This window comes from Erigeron canadensis, chromosome 4 (assembly GCF_010389155.1).
Source record: "Erigeron canadensis isolate Cc75 chromosome 4, C_canadensis_v1, whole genome shotgun sequence".
Lineage (NCBI taxonomy): Eukaryota > Viridiplantae > Streptophyta > Magnoliopsida > Asterales > Asteraceae > Erigeron > Erigeron canadensis.
The window spans coordinates 26,273,038-26,292,405 of record NC_057764.1 but is presented as its reverse complement, the minus strand read 5'-3'; the positions used below and the strand labels follow the sequence as shown (position 1 = coordinate 26,292,405).

The following is a 19,368-nucleotide window of genomic DNA, read 5'->3' as shown; positions in this document are numbered from 1 at the left end:
TACACGGGATCAAAGGGTTCCCATCAAATATTTTTTTTTTTAACTTAAAATTACTATTTGGTTAAAAGGTTTTCATGTTAATAGTTGTTTCTAAAGAGATCATATATAGATGTAACAAGGTTAAAACATAGTTAAATTTTAAACCTGAGTTCGATTCACAGTTTGGGATTTTTTAAGTGTTTTCAAAATGATTTTTAATGTAAATGGGCTTGGTTGGTGACTCCTGTATATTATATATTTTAATTTTATTTTATTTTTAAATTTGAATCTGAAACTTAAAACTTTAATTATTATGTATAACAATTTTTGTAATATTACTACTTAGAGGTTTTTTTTTCTCATTCATATTTTCATGTTTTTTTCTTATAATGATCTTAGCTAATCTTTTACATTATGTTTATCTTTTTATTTAAATTCAAATTCCAAACAAGTTTAATTATTATACTCACTAGCATGGTACCCGGCTACCCACGCATTGCAGCGGATACCATTGACTGAAAGTTTGATATCGTGATTATCGAAATCAATATAAGTGGTCAATATAAAATAAATTTGATTGGAATATAAAATTAAGATTTTTAGATTAGTATTAAAATTATGAACAATTAAATTGGTTCTTAAAAAACAACTTATGATACTCCTGGCAAAATTTGTAATTCCGGTGTTGAAAGTAGTTGTGGTGGTGGCTGGATGTTTAGAGAGCTCGTGTGTGTGTGTGAGAGTGAGTGTTAGAAAGAGAGGGTGGGGCGTAAGAGAGAATGGTTTAAACATGTTGGTCAAGGAAAGATATTTCTGTATTTTCACATCTTTTTTTTTCAACATGGGCCTATGATCATTATAAGGGAGTAAGATAAATTTAATATTTTATCACTGTTTGAGCTTTTTTTTTCTTCATACTCATGATTTTAGCTACCTTTACATTTTATTGGGTTTTTGATTCGTACAATCCGTTGCACTTATAATACATAATAATTTATTAATTTATTCGTATATTAATTTATAAAAGTCTTTTAAGAGATTTATCTAAATAATAAAACATTTGATATTTGTAATCCCCGGTCAATTGTGTAGTTTTTACAATTATTAGTATATTAATTTGTAAATTTTTTTGAATAAGAAAACAGTTAATGGTATAATACTAACTATTATTATAATATTCTAAATCAATCAAATACAGTATAAATATAAATAGTTAAATAAAAAATAAATAAGATTCTTTAAATCATGTGAACACTTTTTTCACTTTTGTTGAGGAAAAAGTATTATGTAAAAATTTATCAATTTAGACCTTTTTTCCCCTTTGTTTGTTTCTAGTAACACTAACCTTGGCCAACACGTTTTGGCCATCAAAGTTGTACTAATTCACTGACTTATTGACCATACCCCAAGAGGACACTCAAATTTACGCTCATCCTGACAAAATCTTATTCTGTTTGTTTTTATATTCAAAATCTGCATAAAAATCCTTAAATTCTTTTTATTTCCCTGCAAAACACACATACACATATTCATATACCTATACATATATATACACCTTACATATATATCGCGATATATTTTCGCTCTCAATTCTTCTCGAATTCGATCTCTATTATATAACCCAACATTGAATTCGTTTTATTTTGTTAATCTTTTTTCACACATTCGATTCTTTTAATTAGGGCTTCTTATAATCAAATATTTAATAAATTTGATTAAAGTTTTGATTTTTCGTAATTAATTTTGGATTCTGGATTCTGGGTATTTGTCGGAATGCCGAATAGATGGTGAAAACGGAAATGCGTAATGTAAAACGCTGCAAATTGCGAGAATTCGATATGGGTTTATCGAAAAAAATCGGTAATTTCAACAGTTTAGTTGAATATGATAATGCTGTTAATTCATGGTGTAATGGGGTTCCTTTTACCGATAATTTGAAGCCGAATTCGGGTTCTGTTAAGTTACTTAAGTCTTCTCGTGGTCGAATTTCGGTATGCCCTTCTCGACTTAATGATTCGTATATTAGTTTATTGAAAAAAGATAATGTGGATGATATAGAGACTAGTCTTATAAAGAAACGTAAAAGCCCGTTTCATGATCACGAATTCGTATCGAAAAAACAGGTTTTGGAAGTGGATATGGGTTTTGTAGATATCCCGATTTCGGGTAGGAATGATGTGAGAATTGTGAAGAATGTAAAAATAAATGGGAATGAAGAATTTGTGGCAGGGGATGTAGTTTGGGCAAAATGTTCGAATAGGTTTCCTGCTTGGCCAGCAGTCGTGATTGATGCGAAACGAGAAGCTCCGTTTTCTGTACAGAAAGCTTATGTTCCTAATACTGTTTGTGTTATGTTTTATGGCTATTCGAAACGAGGGACTCGGGTAAATTGTTTTAAAGTTTCTGTTTTTTTTTTTATGTTGTTGTACGAGTATATAACTTGTGTTTTGTGTTTTGAGGTTTTAGTTTTGGTTTTTAATGATGTTCAGGATTATGCATGGGTCAAGGGTGGAATGATTTTTCCTTTTTTGGAGTGTATAGATAGGTATGTTTCTATACATTTTGTACTTCAAATTTTTTAACAATTTTATTTCCCTGATATTAAGACATAGAATTAAATCGAATGTAATGACGTTGAGCCCAAATTTGTAGTTAAAAGAAGAAAAAATAAGTGGAAGTTAAAAATGCGGAGAGAGAAAAAATTTATAAGCTATGTTTCAAATATTGAATGGATTGACATACTTTAAGGCACATGTTTAGATATATGTATCATTAGTTAAGTTTTAATGTTGACTAGAAGTTTTATTTTATTTTTATAAATATATATATAGATTTCAGGGACAGACTCAATTATATGGCTGCAAGCCAAATGATCTTCGAGCAGCAATTGAAGAGGCATACACGATAGAGATTGCTAAGTTGAGTTCTGGCTATAATGACATACAAGAAGAATCTTCTACTGAATTCGGTCTGGTTGAGGTCCAAGTAGAACTTGCTACAGATCATCATTACGACTATTTTCAGCGTGAGAAGGTAAGTTTTGTAATTTTTAGACTTATTAATACGTCGAGTCATAGATGTATGAAGAATGAATTGAATTTGATGCTTTTGTTTTGTTGTCATTGTTTGTTTATAGATATGCTGTGATGGTTGTAATCTTTGGGTACTTTCAGAAGACAATGAAATTTTGGGGGAGCTCGTCATGGTATATCTTATTTTTTACTTAAATTTTTATTGATAGACAATCTTAACTTACACAACCATGTTGATTTTAGGATTCGGAAACCAATGAATATTACTGCTCAGAGTGCAGAAGGCAATATTCATATGAACAAATAAGTGTAGATGAATGGCAACCAGAGCTTAGGTATCCAAATTATTGAACAATCGCCTTTTTTTATTTCTTTTTTCCAGTTTGGTTTTATAGCTGATGGTTTAATATATATTTCAGCCCATCTACACAGAGCAATGACCAGAGTACATTACCGGACAAAATAAGTGTCATCTGCACAGGCGTGGAAGGAGTTTATTATCCAAAAGTTCATCTGTATGATCACCGTTTTCGTTTTTGGTTCATTTCTTCTGATTACAGAAATACAGTATGATATATAGTATCAATCATATTTAATCATATCGTTATTATTTTCTATCAGAGTTGAGTGTAAATGTGGTTCGTGTGGGACATGGACCCCCTCTGAATGGGAACGCCATACGGGTTCAAGGGCAAAAAAGTGGAAATCGAGCATTAAAGTCAAGGAATCGATGATACCACTCGGGAAAATGGTCTGTACCACCTACAATTCGTGTTTTATTATGATAAGCATATATACTTATTTCATGTTCTCATTCATCCTCTTTTTAATGTTGCAGCTTGCAGATAATAATGTTGACTATGTTAAGGCTACGTTGACTCAGCTAGATGAGAAACAGTTGTTTTCATTTCTTCATGGTAATCATATTCTTTATGCTCATCTTTCTGGATCCTGATTGTTTTATTGTTCTTTACACTCGACCAATGCTTCTTTGGAGGAGTAAAGTCATGTTTCGTAAAACTGTTTACTTTTCCATAAACACAGCAAAATATGAACCTGTTTATGCAAAGTGGACAACCGAACGATGTGCCATCTGTAGATGGGATGAAGATTATGATATCAACAAAATCATTATCTGCAACAGGTCTTCCTATTATATTCAAACTTAGGTTTCCATATGACCATACATATGTAAATTACATTTTCCAAGTAGAATAATTGTTTCTTTGGTCATATCAGGTGTCAAATAGCAGTACATCAGGAATGCTACGGAGTCAGAGATATCCATGATTTTACATCTTGGGTTTGTAGGGCATGTGAAACACCTGAGGTCGAAAGACAGTGCTGTCTTTGTCCCGTTAGAGGCATGCCATTAACTAGTTATTCATCCACATACAGTTTTAGAATTATTGTAAATATTTATTTTTCTCCAATGGTTCTACAGGAGGTGCATTGAAGCCAACTGATATCAACAATTTGTGGATACATGTCATCTGTGCATGGTTCCGACCCGAGGTTGCTTTCCCAAGTGATGAGAAGATGGAGCCTGCAATTGGAATTCTAAGGATTCCACCCGATTCGTTTGTGAAGGTAGAATCATTATCATTACAAATGTATGCATCGTGGATTCACGAGTGGCTTGACTTGATGTCATAATTTAATTCGTCTTTTTTTATGGTTAAATTGTAGGAATGTGTAATATGCAAGCAAGTTCATGGTTCTTGCATACAGTGTTGCAAGTGTGCCACACATTTCCATGCAATGTGTGCTTCCCGAGCCGGGTACTCTGTTGAGGTAATTTTCTTATTTCATTGCTTTAATACTTATGGACATGGGCTTTAGTGTGTGTCTGCATGTGGTTTTTTCTTGGTACAAGATACAGTCGGTGATACTAATACAATTTTTTCAGCTGCATTCGTCTCAGAAGGGTGGGAAATACAACACCAAATGGATGGCATACTGTTCTTTTCACAGGTAACTCTTCAATTTTATGATTTATTGTGAGGATGATTTAGAGTAGCTTACAGCGCTCCATTACGTCAAATGTTTGTCTTGATAATGATGCAGGACCCCAGTAGATAACGGTATAGTCATCAGGACCTCTTCAGAGGTGTTTTGTGCAAGCAGATTGCTCGATAGGCAGAATCAGAAACAGAGTTTTAGGGGTTCAAGACTCCATCGGTGTAAAACTATGGAACTTTCTGATTCATCGACATTAGAGAATGATGAGTTTGAGCCTCTATCTTCTGCCAGGTGTCGCGTTTATAGAATATCAACTACCAAGGTACACCTCTGCTCCAATAATATCTCAAATTAGCGGCAACTAATAGGCATTTGCTTTCTCGTATACTAACCTTTTTTATTCTTTCTTCAGAATGATGTAAAGGAGGCTTTGTTCCACCGGTTAATGGGCCCAATCCGGCATCCAGTAAATGCTATAGATTGCTTATCCTCTCACAGAGTAATGTGGTTACTTCACACATCATGTTTTTTTTAAGGCGTATTATTTATTGTCTTAATGTCGTCTATATATGCAGGGAGTTCAAGACCTGAATAATTGTGCTACATTCAAGGAACGGCTTGTCAGTTTACAGGTATGCCTCGTCTCCCCTTGGTTAATTATGTTGGCTTATGTCATTCTTATTTTCCATGTTTCTAAGTTCAGAGGATGGAAAAGCATCGTGTCTGTTTTGGTAAATCTGCAATACACGGATGGGGTCTCTTTGCACGCCGCAATATACAAGAAGGAGATATGGTATATCTTTTTATCCATAACTCCTGAGATCCATTTTGCTTCAATTTTGTCAAATCTTTACCATTTTTCTTGGTGGGATGCACATGCAGGTTCTTGAATATCGTGGTGAGCAGGTGAGGGGTAGTGTTGCAGATTTGAGGGAGGTTCAATATAGGTCTCAAGGGAAAGATTGCTATGTGAGTTATTAGCTCTACCCTATCTTAATGACTAGTGCACATTTTCAGTCATTGATTATAATTTAAGTAAATTTGTCTTGCAGCTCTTTAAGATCAGTGAGGATATTGTAATTGATGCCACAAATAAGGGTAATATGGCACGATTAATTAATCATTCGGTAAGGCTTTCTGTTTTCTGTGATATCAATTTCATTTGATCCATGAAACAAAGTTATATTTAAAAGAAAACATATATGAAAACTAAAAGGTTTAATGTGTTGCCACTTTTCGTGCAGTGTATGCCTAATTGCTATGCTAGGATTTTGAGTATGGGTGAAGACGTGAGTCGGATAGTCCTTATAGCTAAAACCAACGTTGCTGCTGGTGGTGAATTGACGTATGGCTTTCACATACTTAAACTTGAAATCTCTAATCCCCATTTGATTATTTCTGCTTAAATAAGTTATATCATTTCCAAAATCCCCAAAAGCATTATAGTTTGAGCAAATTTATTATAATCCAACATATTATGTTTGCAGAATGTCTGTTGTATCTTAATTTTGGAAAATTATGTGACAGGTATGATTATAAATTCGATCAAGACGCAGTGGATGAAGTTAAAATCCCATGTTTATGTAAAACACCCAATTGTCGAGTTTTCCTATGAATAAGTACATAACTGAAGAGCATACAACATCCTGGCAAAGGCAACATAAAGAATGAATACTCAAACACACAGGAATATCTTCTTTTTTCTTATAGCATGTAAAGCTTTAGTCTTTGTTCTATCTTTTCATTTCTTTTCTTCCTGGAAAATGAATTGCCGGCATCCATTTTTTGTGCAGAAAAGATTTTCATTCATTGTCATATATTTTAGGCTCCTTTAGCAATTGAGGTATGATAAAAAAAAAAAAAAAATTTAGGTTGCTTCCAGTTTTCCAGATTATTTTCTTGAGTTCATGGGAAGATTGCAAAATCATTTTTTGACATAGTTTTTAAATAAGTTTGTTAGTAATACATATATAGTTTTTTTTTTAGGTTATTGATAATATTGTATCTATTCATCTACAAGCATTCTTATTTTAATTATTGAACTTAATTTTAAATTGTTTCACTCTTTTTTTTTTAATCGTAATATAAAACTTTTTTTTATTGTAGTTTAAATCATCACTGATGGATCATAAATTCATAATGTATATCAGTAGTTTGACTTTTGTAAAAGTCAACTATCGCTTTTACCATCTAATTCTTATTCATTACATGAGATTTATGTAAATGCTTATGCTAAGTTATTAACCACGTCTTAATCTTCGACCTTATATATCTTGCATCATAAGTTGACCTTTCTAAACACAAACAATAACAAATTGTATTTCTCAACTTTTTTGCATTCTTTTAAACAGAATGATTGCTTGGAATTTTGTGATTCTAATATTGTATAACTTGCAATTGAGACAACTTTTTTTTTTCTTTCCATTTTTTAGGATCTATACATTGTGAAGATCTTTTTTATATATTTATCTATTATAATTATAACTAGAATAATACCCGTGCGTAGCTCGAGTTATACTTGATTATCAAATGCTTTTTCATTTGAGCAATCCTAGACATACAAACTATGACTAAGGTGAATAATAGTCATTAAAAGTGTGTAATTTTTACTTAATAAAAAAAAAACTATATTAACTTAATCCATACTGACAGTATTTATGCATTCAGTCACTTTATAATTCAACCACTTAATGACTAAATAGTCAAACATGCCCCAAATCTTAATCAAGTTACGCGTATCAATCACCCATCACTACTACAAAGACCTTAATTTGTCCCAGTTAAAAAGTGGAACGGAACCGGTTTCAAGGTTGTGTCCATGCGAGGGAGTCCTATTTGAGTTATTATAGAACTCACTTTATTAACAGTGTCCTTTTGAACAACCACCGGCTCCTTTCAAACATAATAGAGCCCACATTTTTCCTTGGCGTCAAATTTGTAATGGAATCCGCCTCTTCTAATACAATCCGCTTTTCTTCGAATAGAGTCCGCCATCCGTACTTTTATCACAATCAGTTTCTTTTTTATACTCATATATATCATCAACAACAACAATAATAATAATGCTCTGACTTTGTACTACCAAATCAATGAAAAAAAATCTGTGTCGCAAACTTAATTATTCAACTTTATTCATGCATATACTTCCAAATCAACATGATGAAATCTATAAATCATTTAGATAAATCATTCATCCAATTCCCATAAACATAAAATATTATTTGAAGCAAAGAAAAATAAACTTCCTTTTGGCAAGCTAACTACGATATAGAGCTGATGAAAAACTCATTGCTTGTCCTACTTGATGAAGTTGCACTACAATAATGTACTAATAGTATATAATAAAACACTTTGACCATTAAGTGATTACGGCAAACAAATTATTATTCACTTGTAAAAATGAATTGTAACGTACGCCTAATAGACAAATACAAACATCGTACGCCTAACAGACAAATACAAACATCTTATACCCAAAAATAAAACTAAAATAAAAACCTTAAACCCAACAAAAAGACAAAAATTTATATCTTTTTCTTCCTCAAACCCATATACATTTATACACACGGTCTTTATGTAGACACACACATATGTATATCAACACACAAAGTATACATATGTATTACATGTAAATTGAAGTGCCAATTAAAGAAAAAAAAAAGAAAAAAACATTAAAGTAAATCGAAGTGCCGCATATACAGTACACACAATATACATATATAAATGTTAAATAGGTGTTATTTATTGCTTTCAAATTCAAATAGTAATATTCGCTAGGTGGGGAGCAATTCAACAGACGGAGTGGCTCGACATGTGTCTGGACCGTGTAGGAGGCGGTGGTGTAGGCATGTAGCTGCTAAAGTTGTTCCACAACCGGATAGAAATTAACAACATATATATTTTTTTTTCTCTTTTTTGCGTCATGATTCTCTAAAAGTGAAAGAAAACCAAACCTTCAAAGTAATTTGTTCTTACTCATATATACCACAAAAATCTCAATGCTTAAAAATCTTATCAATACTAATCTTTCAGGTAGCGAACCTCTTGTTGTTCCGGGATTTCCAAAGACACCAACACGTTATAAACACGACCACTTGTAACGCCAAACCAGTTTTCTTTCCAAGTGTGAAATGTGTGCAATTGAAATAAAAATCAAATACAAAAAAAAATAAGGAAAATTGGTGGGGTCATGCACCACATACTAACGTTGACTCAAATTACCATGGAAATCTTACAAGAAGTCATGAACAAAATAGATGATTCACGCTCACTTCTTCCTTTTCGCATAATCCGCACCAATAAAGATTTAAACACACAATTTCGTTGCTTCAAAGCCAATAGAGTCGGGTGTGTTAGTATACTTCATTTGAAACATTAATACATAAGGAATTATAAAAATTCATTTAAAAACTAATACATCAATAAATGAATATTCACATCTCTATAAACGTTTTCAATCCATTTTTAACCAAATATATATTCCAGTAGCATCCAAATTTCTCAACCTACACACATACTCAGACACACACACACACACTTCGCTCGCCAATAGATACTCATGAAAGACGAAATTTATAAAATATACATTGCCGGGTTTTCATGTCGACACCACATATTTAAACCCATATCACTACTGGTTTTTCATAAATAAAATTTGATAAACTATCATGAATTGTGGTGAATTTTGAATGACCACTCAAACATCTTATTTAGTTGTTGGTATTCATGTGTTTATATAGTGAATGTTTATGGAAAAAAAAAATGGAAAGAAATTTAGTATATGAAATTCAAAAGTCCTAAATAATCGATTAGTTTGTTTGCAGGATATGAAACTTGTGTTGTTGAAGTAAATTAAATTGTGTTATTTTACATTAAATGAGCACATGTTTTATATATTAATAACAAAATGTTCATATAAAAAGGATGGTTTTTATGTTAGTTCAAACTTATTAATGTGTGTAGCAATTAAAAAAGTAAATTATACAAACTAAAAGATAAGCATTTGGATATGACGACATGTTTTAGATGGTAACTAACTTTCCACCTAAAAAGGAAGGGTTTATGTGGCTGAGATTAATTGATTTGTGAATTGGATGGTCCATATTAATTTTAAAGCCCACTAATCGGTTTCAATAATTATATACTAGCCTTGTACCCGCGCGATTTAGCGGGAAATAGGAAAAAAACGCTGATTAAGTAGTTGTACCGTGTTATTACATGAATGTATGATTTAACTCAAGTGTTTCTTACCACTGTTATTATTTTAGAGTGAACGTTTTTTATGTTGATTGATTATTAAATTCGGTAACGCATGTGTGTTTTTTTGGTATATTATGTGAACAACTTAAGGGAAGGGACACGCGTAAGGTTTTTGTAAGGGTATTTTTGGAATTCCAGGAACTTAGTGTTTTATGATAATATAGATTAAAAGGGTAAATTGGAGATTTTAAAGGTAGAGTGTTAAATTTTAGGGAGGGTAGTTTGTTTATATAGATAGTATAGATAATTCTCTTTTCCAAACAAGATCACGTACGTTAACAATATCCAATTTTTTTTGGAACAAAGACTGACAAGTAGTTAACTAGAATAACAGAATCCTACTTTTTTGGAAATAATAACATTTTTATATTGAAGTATCCTTAAAATTAAAGAAGTGTTTACTAGGACAACTTACATGTATGTGTGGTCATATGGATGCCTTCACAGTTCTGTTTTGTTTCTTCTTGATTCCTTTTATTTCTTCAGCATCATCATCATCATCATCAAAACATTGTCAACCATCTTCTTGTGGTATCAACCTTGTTCAATATCCATTCAGGCTAATCGGGCTACAACCCGAATCATGTGGTTCACCGGGCTTCGATCTACACTGCGTAAACGACACCACATTGCTTATCCACATTCCAAATTCCAACAAGTTTGTAGTCCAAAACATTGATTACCACTCTCAAACCATACAAATCTACGACCCTTTAAATTGCCTTCCTGCGCGTTTCTTAACTTTTAACTTCTCCAACTCACCTTTCTCCATTTCTAACGCGAGAAACTACACTCTTTTTAGTTGCCCGAATCATGAAGTTGGGAGTTTATACAGTTTCTCCAAAATTGATTGCCTTAGTAATTCTTCTTTTATTACTTTAGCTACCACTTCTTCAAGTGTTGTAGTGAAATCTATTACCCGTAATCATACATCTTGTTCGATCTTTGGGTTCGTACAGATGCCAGAGGAAGTGGCAGAGAGACGATTTGAGTTCTGTTTGAACCCACTACATTGTGGACGTAATGGTAGTTTGTCATGGTATCTAAATGAAGACCCAAATTGCAAAAAAGATAGCTTTCATGATCAAAAGTGTCTCAATGATATTCAAAAAGGTTCGTTGTTAATCATCATCTCTAATTAAGATTCATGTACTATATCTTAATATCTATGTATTATCTATATATATATGTATAATTACTTAAATATATTATTAGTTCACGGTAAATTAATGAAATTTATATGATGATTTAGGATGGTTTCAACCGCGTTTACCCGTCTTCCTAGGTTTGTTGGCCATGATGATTATTGTGATTATTAAGATTCTTTTTCGAGATGGGTGTTTACGTTGTCCTAATAAGAAGGTTTGCTCTTGATCAAGCAATGTTATTCGCAAGGCAACTTCGATCAATGCTCATTTGGTTTTAATGCAACTTTGCAAGTGTTTCATAGCTTAGCTTGTGTTGCTTATTTTACTTCAATCAATAAGGATTGTATCTATTGTTGATCGTACCATAGTTTAACAAACACTTTTTGCAATATTTGGTGTAATGGACAAGTTTCATATATATCTCACATGAGAAAAGAATCTGTGTTTGTATGTAACTTTTTTTTAACTACTATTGTAGAATGAAACTTTGTTTTGGTTCATTGTATGTAAGTTTGTCTCAAAACTGAATGAATTGTGTAAAAAATCGGGCAGATACTAACGTGGCACCATCAAACATCTGATACGTGGCCCAATGAGAGACCACCACATTCAGCATTTAAAAGAGTATTTACACGATTCGTTCAGTTTAGCAGGTTACTTACATACAATGAACCAAACCAAAATTTCTTTCCTACAATAGTAGCTGAAGACAAGTTACATACACACAGATTCTTTCCTTATCTCACATTGTAGAAAGACCCAAATGACGAAGGGTAAGTGTTTAATGATAATGAAAATGGTGTTAATATATATAGGGTTGTCAATGGGTTTGGGTTCGGGTTGGCAGGTTCGGGTTGACGGGTTGAAAAACTCCGACCCTAACCCAACCCACTAAAAGTTTCAGGTCAGAAATTTCAACCCTGACCCACAACCCGCCAACCCATGACCCAATCCATGTGACCCGAGAAGCAAATATATATATAAATATAAGATGAAATAAATCAACCAATATAAAGCTTTATCATTGATGGTGTAACCCGGAAACGAAGGGTACAAAAAAGAAAGAAATACGAGGGTATTGTTAATACTTGGCACAAAGTTAACAAACTTACCGCCTCATCCTACATCACTTATCATCTCACAGAATTTTGAATCCTCCTTTTATTTCATATTTGAAGTTACTTTAGGTTAGAAATATAAAAAATGAGAATAGGACGTATGAATTAGTGTAATGTGTAGTATGAACTATTATATATAATTCAATTATTTTAAAGATATTGGGTTGGCGGGTCGACCTGACAACCCAACAACCCAACCCGGACCCAACCCAGTAAAAAATCAAGTTGGTGGGTTGGCGGGTTGATGGGTCAAAAATACTCAACCCTAACCTGATTTTTTTCGGGTTGGGTTTTGGGTTGGGTCGAAATTGACAGCCCTAAATATATACTCACTATCATGGTCTTGCAGTCCAAAGACTTCTTTTCATGATTCTGGTACTTCATAGACTAGTAATCTTGACAATGAGAGATATCTCAATCTTATATACTATAAGACAGTTGAACTAATGACTTATTAACCAATCAAATCGATCAATTTCATCAAATTGACTTTCGCTTATGTCATCATTTAAATTAACTATAACTTAAAAATACTTATAATCATTATCCAAATATATTATTATATTAGTATTTATATTAATTTGTAGAAAAACTCTCATTAATTTAATTTTTCTTTTTGTTTTTTATCAATATTTTACACTTGTTAACCATGTATATATAATTTATATTTATTTTTAGCCATCAACTTGAAAAAAAATTTTATTTATAGTTGACCTAAATGACATATTAACCAATCAACTCACTCAATTTCATCAAATTGACTTTCGCTTATGTCATTATTTACATTAACTATAAATTAAAAATAATAATAATCATTATTCAAATATATTATTATATTAGTAGTTATATTAATTTGTAGAAAATTCTCATTAATTTACATTTTTTTATTTTCCATCAATAATTAAACTTTTTTAACCCTGAATATTTAATGTATATTTATTTTTAGCCATCGACTTGAAAGAATTTTTTAAATTGACAATCATTTAATTAATTAAAATTATTTCAACATATAAAATATTGTCTACTAAAAATTATATCAAAACCTAATGACTTATTAACCAAATCAATATTAACTCCATTCAAGATCCATTCTATCTCTCAATAAAAAAGGTACAAAATTTTCTCTTTTTTTTATATACTAGATTTGCGTATTAATGTTTAAAGTTACAATTATCACTCAAATCAAGAGTCTTAATTGTTATCTAATTATCATAGGACGAGTGATTGAAAATAAACTATTCGTGTTATGGGTCCGTATTATGATCAAAGACATATACTTGAATATCAAGTGCAGGATCACAAATATGTTTATATTTTAACTCTGAATAATTTTTCATAACAATATCACATTATGAGTACAATTGGATTCAAAAATTTTTATAATAGAGAAATTATTGTAGTATGTGCCTTGTGGAATGACCACGACAAACAATTACATCAATATGTCTTAGCTAATAATGACAGCGACGCGCGAACCTGTGATTATTGTATTATAACTTGCAAACTATAACATTTGGAACTGTATATATTTAAAATTATAACCTTTTATAACTTAAATGTATGAAGATCTAATGTCCAGTGTTTGACACGGGTCTAAAATCTAGTAAATGCCCTAAAATTGACTTATCGTCCGCTTATTATTGTCCTTATGACGGGCGAACACTATTAGGGTTGACTCTCGTTATAAGATAAATTATAATTATAGGGATAATATTATAGGGTAAAGGAGTGAAAATTGTATTTTTCTTTTTTTGTTTGCATGTTTTTGATTGGGTTAAATAGGGTTCTAGGCTAGTAATGAGTTTAGTATGTATTTGGATGCTATAAAGCTCTAAAGCATAAGTTATTGGTGAGTCACGGGTAAAGAATTTTCAGACAGATGAGGACAAAGAATTTTGTGGATAAAAACTACAAACATAAGCACTCGAAGCAGATTATAATTACCATCGTTTATGTAACTTGATGGGAATTATGGAGATTTCCAAATGATGCCATTTTTAATCCTTCTAAGAAACGGGATAAGGTACTTGCTGATTTGATCAATTATCAATTTTTCTTATTTGTGGTTTTCTAATAGATGCAAGAATCAAAGGCTTTATTGGGAGGAATGGTTAGAAAATCATCTCTTATTTATAAATAAGACGTGTTGGGGTGAACTTTATGAACAATTCTCTTAAATGGATAGGATCTAGATTGTGTAACATTTACTTTTATTTCTAGATTTGTAACTTTATACTTTGGTTTCTAGCATCTTGCTAGGGCCTACTTTTATTATATAATATATTCTGCCGTTAAAAAAAAAAAAAAAAAAAAACCTAGAAAGTACGGAGTACCCCGTGTGCAATATGGATGATCCAATTCACTCTTGAGAATATGGATGAAGATTCTCAAAATGTATTAAAACCAAATGAAACTGAAAATTTTAGAAGGCATCTGCCCATGTATCATTACAAAGTGGTATTAGTATCACAAAACTTAATTAATTTATCATAATTGTGTATAAACTGTTTATATAATGTGTTACAATATTTGTATTGTATGGTAAATTAATCTACATATATTACCTCCCTTACCAAAAAGATTAGAAAACTTTGTATTTGAATTGTGTAATTAGTAACATATGGTTTCAAAAAGGTTAATATATGCCGTTGTAAAAAAAAAAAAAGGTTAATATATAGGTGTTAAATCTAACTAGTAACTAGTTAACTTCAAATAAGAAAGGTATGGGTTGTAAATGACTTCTATATTCTACACATTTCTTCTACAAAATTTCCATTCTCTAATTGTTCTAGAAAGCACAAACTTCATGAAAAGAAACAGGATCACGTACGTTAACAATATCCCTTTTATTTTGGAACAAAGACTGACAAAGTGACAAGTTGTTAATCAGTTGAACAGAATCCTACTTTTTTTTCGGAATTATTATCTTTTAAACAAGTTTTTACTAGGAGAACACACATAAACATATATATGGATGCTTTGAAAATTCTGTATTGTTTCTTCTTGATTCCTTTTCTTTCTTCAGCAGCATCATCATCGAAACATTGTCAACCATCTTATTGTGGTGTCAACCTTGTTCAATATCCATTCAGGCTAATCGGGCTACAACCCGAATCATGTGGTTCACCGGGCTTCAATCTACAATGCGTAAACCAAACCACATTGCTTATCCACCTTCCAAAATCCAACAATTTTGTAGTACAAAACATCAACTATCACTCTCAAACCATACAAATCTACGACCCTTTAAATTGCCTTCCCGCGCGTTTCTTAACTTTCAACCTCTCCAATTCACCTTTCTCGTTTTCTAACGCACAAAACTACACTCTTTTAAGTTGCCCGAATCATGAAGTTGGGAGTTTGTATGGTTTTACCAACATTTATTGCCTTAGTAATTCTTCTTATACTACTTTAGCTACCACTTCTTCAAGTGCTGTCGTAAAATCTATCACCCGTAATTATACATCTTGTTCGATCTTTGGGTTCATACAAATGCCAGAGGAAGTGGCAGAGAGACGATATAGCGACTTGTGTGTGAAGCCACCATATTGTGAAATTCCTGGTAGTTTGGATTGGTATCAATATGAAGACCCAAATTGCAAAGAAGATAGCTCTCATGATCAAAAGTGTGTCAATGATATTACAAAAGGTTCGTGGTTAATCATCATCCCTAATTAAGATTCATGTACTGTATATGTATAATTACTAAAAAAAATTTTTTTTTTTTTTTTTGAACAATCATACTAAAATATTATTATGATGATTTAGGATGGTTTGTCCCGCATTTGCTCCTCTACCTAGGTATGTTGGCCCTGGTGATTATTCTGATACTTTTGCGACGTTGTCGTAACAAGGTTTGCTCTTGATCAAGCAAAGGCAACTTCAATGCTCATTTGGTTTCAATGCAGATTAATCTGCAGATGTTTCATAATTATATAGCTTTTGTTGCTTATTTTACTTCAATCAATAATAAATTAAGCTTGTATATATCTCTTGGTGATCATGCCATATGTTAACAAAAAATTATGAATATTTGGTGTTATATACAAGTTTCATATCACTAATTAACTTGATTGGATTCCATAGTGGCATCTGGCCGTAATTCTCTAGTTAAAAGGTTTTGTTGTACATATAAATTGATTGAATTAAGATATTTTTCTTAGTTTTTTCGGTACAAATCCAACACCACCTTAATCGGTCAAAGGAACACTTAATAATTAAAGCATAGCAACTAATGTCCCTTATGACTTATTTGTTCATATTCAGTTATTCATAAAAATAATGATCAGTATCATATTTAATTTAACATTTTGAATTTATGAACTTGACACATACGGTATATGTACTGATGACAATAGTTTGTTTTTTTTTTTTTTTTTTGTGATTGACTTTAATGCATTATTAATAACTAACAAGTGGTAGTAACTTGCATACAACAACAATCATGTCTTATACAACTGATAGATTATATCTTTTTGACTTTGAGTTAATATTGTTTAAATGATTCCCATTTACCAACCAAATGTTCTTTCTTCTTTTTCATTACAAACTCTAGTAGCTAGTATCAATCTCTACAATAACTATTCTAATTATATATTAAGAAGCCAGCATCCACATATGGAAGCATACACAATTCTCTTTTATGTCCTCTTTATAATTCCACTTCTTTCTTCAGCAGCATCAAATGATTGCACAACTTCCTACTGCAATAATCGAAGCTTCATCGGTGTCCGATTTCCTTTCAGAATAATCAACCAACAACAAGAAAACTGCGGTTTTCCGGGGTTCAACCTACGTTGTGTTTTTTCAAACATGCTACTAATCCATCTCCCAAACTCTGGTGACTTTGCAGTTCGGAGTATAGACTATCTTAATCAAGCCATACGAATTTACGACCCCTTTAATTGCCTTCCGGCTAGGCTATCTTCCACATTTGACCTCTCTGATTCACCTTTCTCAACTTCTTACTTTCAAAACTATACTCTTTTGAGTTGTCCAACTAGTGCTCCTTTGTTTGGTTTTAAACCTATTGATTGCCTTAGCAATTCATCTTTTTCGGTTCTAGCTACTACCTCTGAGGGTGTAGTGGCATCATTGACTAGAATACAAACAGGTTGCCTAGTATCCAGGACTATAATGATGCCAATGGCCAATCAAACCATTCAAGATGCGTCTACATCGCAGCTAGACCACGATATAACTCTAACATGGGATGCACCGAATTGTGAGAGTTGTGAATCATTTGGTCTTTCGTGTGGTTACGCAGATAGTAGCTCGCAGAAGACAACCTGTTTCTCCAATATAGGTGGTTATCTGTCCTAATATAAATGTCATAGTTTGACGTTTTGAGGTTTTTTTTTTTTCGACTAGGATCCTAAATAATTTTATTTGTGTTATATGTTACTTGATGAAAATTATATCAATGAAAATAATTTTAAAAATTATATCAATGAAAATAATTTTAAAAATCAATCCATTCGTATGTTTTAAAACACAACTAAAAATATTTGAAGTCAAAGTTAAAAATGAAAAACTCGACAAGTCAAACTAGAACATTTAAAGTGAAACATATTACTAAAAATAGCAATACCAATTCTTCGTTATATATATGCAATCTAAAAATACTAATTCTTCGTTATATATATATATATATATGTAGCTTCTCCGAAAGTTTCCAGTGTATTCAGGATCATAGCATTTGCCATGGCAATACCAGCAATTGCAGCATCCCTAATGATTGCATGTTTCATGTGTACAAAAGATAGGCATCATGAAATCATGAGAAGCCGGAGAACAACCAACACCAGTATAACCCCAGTAGACGCCGTTCCAAGACCAAACAGCATTATTAACGGTCTTGACCAAACGACCATCGAGTCCTACACGAAGGTTGTTCTAGGGGAAAGCAAGCGTCTCCCGGGACATGATGATGCATCATGTCCAATTTGCTTATCGGAGTACCATGTCAAGGAGACAGTGAGGTGCATACCCGAGTGTCTACATTGCTTCCATGCCGAATGTATCGATGAGTGGCTGAAAATGAATGGGACATGTCCGATTTGTAGGAATTCACCTTCTCCTAGCTAATCATGTTGAATCTTACCATATGGTTAATTAGTTGTTGTATTATTGCTTAATTTTTTCAATTAATTACTTGATGTACGTAAATATATCATATATACTTTTCGTTGTCATTTATATATAAAGATCATATACATTTTCTCATTGAAATAAAATAAGTATTAGCGTAAAACATATAAATCAATCTTTATCTCTTAACTTGAAATCATTTTATCTTAGTAAATCATTATATATATATATATATGTGTGTATGTTTTATAAATCTTCATACAACATTTTTATTTATTTGTTTTACTTTATCAGTTTTATATCATATGTAATTTTGTATTGTGTTTCAACGGGAGTAAAGAGCCCAATAACATAGACTATATTGCTGAATAAAAATTTAAGACTATATTGTGACATGTGGAAAATCAGTGGGTGAGATTAGGAAAGAGAATTAGTGGATTACATGTGTTAACAAGTGGATATATTAAGAGGATTTATCATTTTCCATAAAAATTACGAGCAGCATTTTGGTTGTCTCATACGTACAAGGCAAGAACTAGTGGTTGACTGATGCAATGTCAAACTGAGAGGGTAGGTAAACATAGTGATCAACTACGTATGTAGGGGTTTGATTAAATCAAAAGTCAGCTAGCTTTAATTTCTTTTATTAAATTTCAGGCAGAATACATATACGAATTCTAAAGCTGACTAGCTTAATTAGAACGAAGTAAAATAATGCTAAAAACCAGTGTCTTCAAATCAGGCCATAGTACGTCGAAACTGGTTTAATTAGGCGGTTTG

The 19,368-nt window shown here is 31.9% G+C and overlaps 2 protein-coding genes across 2 annotated transcripts; both read left to right on the top strand.

The window, feature by feature from the left end:
• The first annotated feature begins 1,653 nt into the window (after window positions 1-1,653).
• Window positions 1,654-6,754, top strand: LOC122596109 (histone-lysine N-methyltransferase ATX3-like). Its single transcript, XM_043768631.1, has 21 exons — window positions 1,654-2,363; window positions 2,469-2,524; window positions 2,811-3,012; window positions 3,116-3,184; window positions 3,255-3,346; window positions 3,431-3,526; window positions 3,633-3,762; window positions 3,850-3,928; window positions 4,056-4,155; window positions 4,251-4,375; window positions 4,456-4,601; window positions 4,701-4,805; window positions 4,921-4,985; window positions 5,079-5,295; window positions 5,386-5,472; window positions 5,549-5,605; window positions 5,677-5,766; window positions 5,856-5,942; window positions 6,026-6,100; window positions 6,218-6,318; window positions 6,501-6,754. The coding sequence occupies exons 1-21, from the start codon at window positions 1,764-1,766 to the stop codon at window positions 6,586-6,588; spliced, it is 2,667 nt and encodes an 888-aa protein (XP_043624566.1). The 5' UTR covers window positions 1,654-1,763; the 3' UTR covers window positions 6,589-6,754.
• Window positions 6,755-15,468: 8,714 nt separating this feature from the next.
• On the top strand, window positions 15,469-18,585 carry LOC122597251 (putative RING-H2 finger protein ATL21A). Its single transcript, XM_043769866.1, has 4 exons — window positions 15,469-16,147; window positions 16,267-16,352; window positions 17,107-17,803; window positions 18,158-18,585. Exons 1-4 carry the CDS (start codon window positions 15,469-15,471, stop codon window positions 18,583-18,585), a joined length of 1,890 nt encoding a protein of 629 aa, XP_043625801.1.
• The last annotated feature ends 783 nt before the right edge of the window (window positions 18,586-19,368 follow it).

Bases quoted from the DNA above. Each gene is read 5' to 3' on its own strand.
- LOC122596109 (XM_043768631.1), top strand. From the start codon at position 1,764: ATGGTGAAAACGGAAATGCGTAATGTAAAACGCTGCAAATTGCGAGAA. The intron at 3,013-3,115 runs GTAAGTTTTGTA...GTTTGTTTATAG, and splicing joins ACTATTTTCAGCGTGAGAAG to ATATGCTGTGATGGTTGTAA. The intron at 4,156-4,250 runs GTCTTCCTATTA...TGGTCATATCAG, and splicing joins AAAATCATTATCTGCAACAG to GTGTCAAATAGCAGTACATC.
- LOC122597251 (XM_043769866.1), top strand. From the start codon at position 15,469: ATGGATGCTTTGAAAATTCTGTATTGTTTCTTCTTGATTCCTTTTCTT. The intron at 16,148-16,266 runs GTTCGTGGTTAA...ATGATGATTTAG, and splicing joins TGTCAATGATATTACAAAAG to GATGGTTTGTCCCGCATTTG. The intron at 16,353-17,106 runs GTTTGCTCTTGA...TTAAGAAGCCAG, and splicing joins TGCGACGTTGTCGTAACAAG to CATCCACATATGGAAGCATA.